This window comes from Sciurus carolinensis, unplaced genomic scaffold (assembly GCF_902686445.1).
Source record: "Sciurus carolinensis unplaced genomic scaffold, mSciCar1.2, whole genome shotgun sequence".
Classification (NCBI taxonomy): domain Eukaryota; kingdom Metazoa; phylum Chordata; class Mammalia; order Rodentia; family Sciuridae; genus Sciurus; species Sciurus carolinensis.
Window position 1 is genome coordinate 540,648 of NW_025920155.1, and position 5,879 is coordinate 546,526.

At 47.1% G+C, this 5,879-nt stretch overlaps 1 protein-coding gene across 1 annotated transcript; it reads right to left on the reverse strand.

Moving 5' to 3' along the window:
- Positions 1-1,295: 1,295 nt before the first annotated feature.
- LOC124974584 (TBC1 domain family member 8-like) lies at positions 1,296-4,785 on the reverse strand. The gene is made up of 3 exons (XM_047537746.1): positions 4,483-4,785; positions 3,572-3,727; positions 1,296-1,408 (listed from the first exon to the last, which is right to left on the reverse strand). The coding sequence occupies exons 1-3, from the start codon at positions 4,487-4,489 to the stop codon at positions 1,296-1,298; spliced, it is 276 nt and encodes a 91-aa protein (XP_047393702.1). The 5' UTR covers positions 4,490-4,785.
- Between the last annotated feature and the right edge of the window lie 1,094 nt (positions 4,786-5,879).

A 5,879-nucleotide genomic window follows, 5' to 3' on the forward strand; every position in this document is an offset into this window, starting at 1 on the left:
CGAGGCACAGTTCATCGGCAAGGATGAGGGGTGTCCCGAGAGCTGTGTGTGTCTTTTACCATAGCCCATGTCAGCTCTGACCCCACAGGTAAGAGGTCATGCCCTGGCTGCCAAGCACTGGATGGCCTCGGTCACCCCTGCTCTTCACTCATCCTGCTCACATCCCCTAGTCCCCAAATGCAAAAGACTGCTTCTCTTGCTTGCTCTAAAATCAAAAATTCACTTTGACACCCCTTACGAAAAGCTGGAAGTCTTCAGGTTTGTTTTCAGAAAAACAAAATCCATGGTCTGGGATATTCACAACATTTCTATTAGTGTGTTCTACTTATACACAGTAGTGGGGTTCACTCTGACATCATCGTACAGGCATGGAATAAAATGAGCTCCATTTCCCTCCCCTGGGCTGCCTACTTTAGTGGGCTCTCTACTATGTATTTGGTCTTTAATTAGTGCTTTATAGGTATGCATCAAAGATGGAATTCACTGTCATATATTCATGTATGTATACAGCACTATTTTGACAATTTCTTTCCACACTGGGGATCCTTTGAATAGAGGAAATGAACTGAGGGTGAGGAAGGAGGAACAGGAAGCGGGAGGAAAGATGGATGGCTTTGGGAAGGTTTTATCCCAAGGGAAGAAAACTGTACTGCAGGCTTATGTGTTCAAGTATGTAAGGAGAGTTCACTGTAGAACAAGGAAACATGTCCCTCCCCAACAGGATCTTAAAGCACCAATCACCATCATGTCCTTGCAAGGACACCAGTTATGTAACAATGTAACTGGCAGCAGGTATGGACAAACACCTCCCAAGATTCCTCTCCTGCCTTCTCACACCTTAACTGGCTGTAACTCCATTTAATTAACATCTGCAGAACAAACATCCACTATTGGGAACAGAGCACTAGATCCAATGTGGTGACAAATGTTACAGCTAAAGAGAAAATGAGTCAGGAATAACTAATTTGAGGAAGACAATAATATGTTGCTCTGCAAAAACAGAAATCTTAACATTATGGTATCCCACGAGAAAAAAAAAAAGGATGATTATATCTGTAAAAGATAACAGGAATTAGGCTTGAGGATGAAGCACCACCCTCTTTTTTTCCTAAATTTCAGGTGTATCTTTATGTGCCGCAAAGACTGACAGGTGACAAATTGAACTAATTTGCCTTTGCACATTAATCCAAAAAGTGTAATCGGACTGGTGAAGACTGTGGGTACGTGGCAGAGTTCAAAATGTCATGAAGAGTCACCCCAGATAGGGAGAAAGGTAGAGATCAAAGGGCCTACCTTCACCTTCCCCTTGACAAAGCTGGCCATGTCGTCTTTATAATCAAACACAGAGTATGGAGGAGATTCTGTCCTAGCCACTTCCAGTGCTGGTTGATTTCCTCTAATGTGGTACCTGGATCAGAATAGAGAGATAGTGAGAAACAAGAGTCATCATTTTGCTAACATTAAGTCACTGTGTTAATGTTCTGCAAACATCCCGTGCCAGGGTTCTCACACCCGAGCCACAGTTTGTCACTGAAAGCTGGCACTCTCCACTGGTGCCACAGTCTCTCCCGCCACTGCATTGGGACTTACAAACTTCAGTCCCATGGCCACTTAGGCCAGCTCACCAAGCAGGAAAACCTTGGAACTGTCCTGTGACCACCCTGCACACCTTGATCATGTGCAGAGCACCTACCACTCAAGTGTCAGAAGCATTTGCAATGGTACAGCTGTTCCAGCATGGAACACAGACCAAGTGGCAGATGATTCTCAAGAGTCTCACTTAGTGTCTCCTGGGAGAAGAGAGGCCCGTGGAGAAGTACCAAAGTCACGTTCAAAGGGGAAGAACCTCCTGGGAAGGTCCTCACAAGGAATGTTGTCACTGCAACAGGCACTGGTTGACCGACAAGCAACAGCCAGGAATTTCACAGGTTTACAAAGGGACACTTCATACCATTTACAGCAATATTGAGATTGCTATCAAAAAAACCTGTATTTAATACCTAATCCATTAAGTATCACAGCTTAGCCTAAGCTCCTATCAACATGTTCAGAGCACACCCATTACCCTGCAGTTGGGCAAAACCATCCAATACAAAGCCTATGTATTATAAAGTGTTGAAGAGCTCACATAATTTATTGCATACTATGCCGAAGTGAAAAGTCCAAGGTTTCTACGGCTATGCTTCCACATGACCGAGAAGTCCAAAAATTGTGAAGTCTGACCACGCAAAGTCAGGGGGCCATCTGGATATGTCACTTTCCTTTGCCTTACAAAACTTCAGCAAGGGGCCTCGGTCACCTTTTTTGCATGCTTCCCCACTATCTACCCACCATGCTTTACTGGGCACTGACTACATGCCCAATGCTGTCCTGGGCACAGGAGGGAAAGCAACCAGAGAGACACTGGAACTTTTACTTCCATGAGGGAGCCAGGAAAAAAGAAGTGACCTGAGCACCAGCAGGGAGTCAGCACAACGGATGTCTGAGCTCTAGCCTGAAGGACTGGGCATGCTCCTCTGTCTACAACCCCAAGCCACTCAGTCAATGCTCACAACTTCTCTCTCTGCCTAAAGTGAGGTACCTTTAGGAAGCCTGGAGAGACTTTGGTCCATGTGAAATTAAAATAGTAATAACAACTTGTCTCCCTTCCAACCTGTTATCCACAGATCTTTTGCCAAATAACACAGTTCACCCATGAAGTAGTTTAACTCTCTCTTCCACCTAGTTTAAAAGAAAAAAAGTGCTCTTAAAGGCCCCCCTCTACTTCCCTGTCCTGTCACACAGGACCCTGGAAAAGACAGGGATCATCCTCACAGGCCGCTCTTCCCATTCCTACTCTTGAGCTGGTTCCACCCAGGGTCTTTCCTACCCTTTTTGTTTGTACTTTATTGGACACTCACATTCCTGGGCAGGGATCCTTTCTCAATGCTCAGCACACAACCAAGTATGAGGGCGAGTCAACGACATGCAAGACACCCAAGTAATGCCTGCACAAGTACAAATATCTCAGTCAACAGCACAATCCTCACACCAGAACATACCCATGCCTCCCATCCTCACTCCCCACAAGAGAACCCTGAAAAGAACAATTCACTACTCAGGACCTTCTGAGGGCAGGACAATGGTAGAAAACAAGCCAGGCAAACCTGACCTGTGTCGACCCAAGGAAAACTTCCTCAGCACCCGGCAGCCCAGTGATGCAGTCTCCTGGCACAGACGTGCAACGTGGGGTGGAGACTGCCCAAGTCGGACACAGCCCTTGCACTTTGCCCCCGGCTATTACCACACACGCACACACCTGGGAAAACCCTGTTAATCAGACACCAAGACGGTAAAGGAAAGGACCACTTTATACCCCAAAACACGTGAGTGCCCTGAAACACACCCCTAAGAAGCCAGGCTCACTCACACTCATAGCTCAGTGTGCTTTTGATCACTAAGAAAGAGACAGACATGTGGAGGAGAGCCAGAGCTTCTGAAATCAGGTGAGGCTCCCCGGGCATTACCTGCAAGCACACCAACAAGCAAATGCTCCGCATGTTCACAACTCAGGGTCTGGAACAAGCCTCACCAGTGGCTATGGCCCAGTGAACATTGCATCCATCCAGGAACTCTCCACATGCTATGGGAGAGTACACCTGTGAGCCGGGAACTTGAAGCAGAACTTGAGAGGGAGCTACCTCGGTGTTGGAATCCAGCACTGCCTCCAGGGCACCCACCAGGCCACCTACAAGGCAAAAGAGAAGCAAACACACCTGTGAGCTCAGGGACATGCAGACCCGCAGCCAGTGTGCAGCTGCCACTCCCACATGTGCAGGCAGCATGGTCACTGGTGAGAGCCCAGGCACAGCTCCAAAACCCTGCAGAATCAGAGATCCATGGGGCCCAGAGCTCTAGCTTCCTCACACCCATTTCCCCAGCATCTGCTGTTGGAGTCAGGCTGCCCGATTGGAACCCCAGCTCTACCACTTTCAAGCTGTGTGGCCTTGGGAAAGTTACCTGATTTCTCTGTGCCCTGGTCTCTTTGGAAGATAAAGCAACCACGATATGCCTCCAAGGGTAATTATGGAAATTAAGTCATCATTCAAAGTACCTAGACTATTGCCAGGCCCTTCAAGCACCAGGTAAGTGTCGCCCGTTAGGATCCTCATCATATCCACATCTCACATGGAAGAATAATCCCTTTCTACTCCAGAAAGGTACCCTGAGAAATATGACAGCACATCCAAGACCCCACAGGACAGAAGGCACAGGTAGCAGGTGAAGGATTGGCATTCTGCTGTGATGAATGGCATCCTGAATCACTGGCAGGTGAACAAACCCAATCCCTCCTCCCTGGAGGAGCTGAAGCCCTACACCTTCCTTTGCCCATGCTCCTTCACTACTAGGCCCTGAGAGGGCCCTGAGTGACCTGAGGAGTTTATTTTGGTTTAAGACCCCAATGTTAAAGGAAGTTGAATCATTAAGGAGTATGTCACTGACCTGCCATGCCATCACCCCAGAGTGTGCAGCATGTTTCACACCAGCAGGGACATGTGCCAACACAACAGAGCACCCCACAATTCAGAAAGTTAACGCTGGGACATTCCTACCCTCTGCTCCTCAGATCCCGCCAGTTTCCAAGTGCCTCACAAGCCCATCCTAAGGGGAACAAACACGCTGTGACTCGGAAATGCATGGGATGTATCCACTTGCTCCTCCCGCCTTGGCAGCAGGGCACTCTGTCACTGGACGGCCATCATGATCCCAGGCTGACTGGGGCCTGCCCCACATCACAGAGGACTAGGGCACATCCCCAGGAAAAGATCCAAATTCAAAACTGTATATATGGGGACTTGGGCTGGGGATCAGTGGCACAGAACCTGTCTGGCATGTGGGAGGCACTGGGTTGCATCCTCAACACCCTATGAAAGGGAACAAATAAAGGTCTATTAACATCCAAAAAAATTATTTAAAAAAAATGCTTGTATGGTTTCTACTGATCACAGGTTGCTTTTGTACCACTGTAGAAACAAAGGCACTAATCCAGCCCACAGGAGTTGAGAACTGCTTGTCTTATGACTCTACCACATTGGACCTGTTCAGAATCACCCACTGCCTTGAGTCGTCACATCTCCCAACACACCTTTGACTTCGTGAGCTTGACGGCTTCAAAGATTACTGGCCAGTTCTTCAGCATCAAATCCCAGTTTTGGCTTAGCTGACGCTCATTAGATTCAGGTTAAAGTCTCTGGCCAGCCTCACAGAAGGAATGCTATGCATCACATCCTCTCAGGTGGACACAATTTCAACTTGTTCCACTCCTGGTGATGTTCACTTGGTCTCTTAAGTTAGTGGCTGCTTGGGCTCTGCACCATGAACTTATTCCTTTTTCTCTTGTAACTCACAAGCCTCCTAGAGACAAATAATGAAGTTATATAAATTTCCCATTCCTCAAACTTTCAATTTATTCACTTTTATCAGTATGGTCTCATCTTTTCTGCTTTTCTTCAAAGAGTAAGAATTCATTACTATATTTACTCGGATGATTTAATTGTCCCAGGTTTGGCAGGTAGGAATCCCTTCAAGCTGGGTTCTGTGTCCTTTGGACATGTAATCATGGTTTTTCATAGTGTCTGCCACAATAAAATATTCCAACATTGTCTCGTACTTTCCCTGCACCAGCCCAGAAATGGGACATTTTTCCCAGAAATTCTATTTCTTTTCAAGAGGATTGCTACACAAAAGCCACCTGGCATTCTACTGGCTTGGGAGGCTGAGGCAGGAGGATTGTGAATTCAATGACTGCCTCAGCAACTTAGCACAACCGTGGCTCAAAATAAAAAAATAAAAAGGGCTGGGGATGTGGATCAGTGGGTATGTGGCCCTAGGTTCCATCC

Coding starts and splice junctions, on each gene's coding strand:
- LOC124974584 (XM_047537746.1), bottom strand. Junction 1,409..3,571: donor TCACTGGGCCATAGCCACTG/GTGAGGCTTGTT, acceptor ATTCTGATCCAG/GTACCACATTAGAGGAAATC.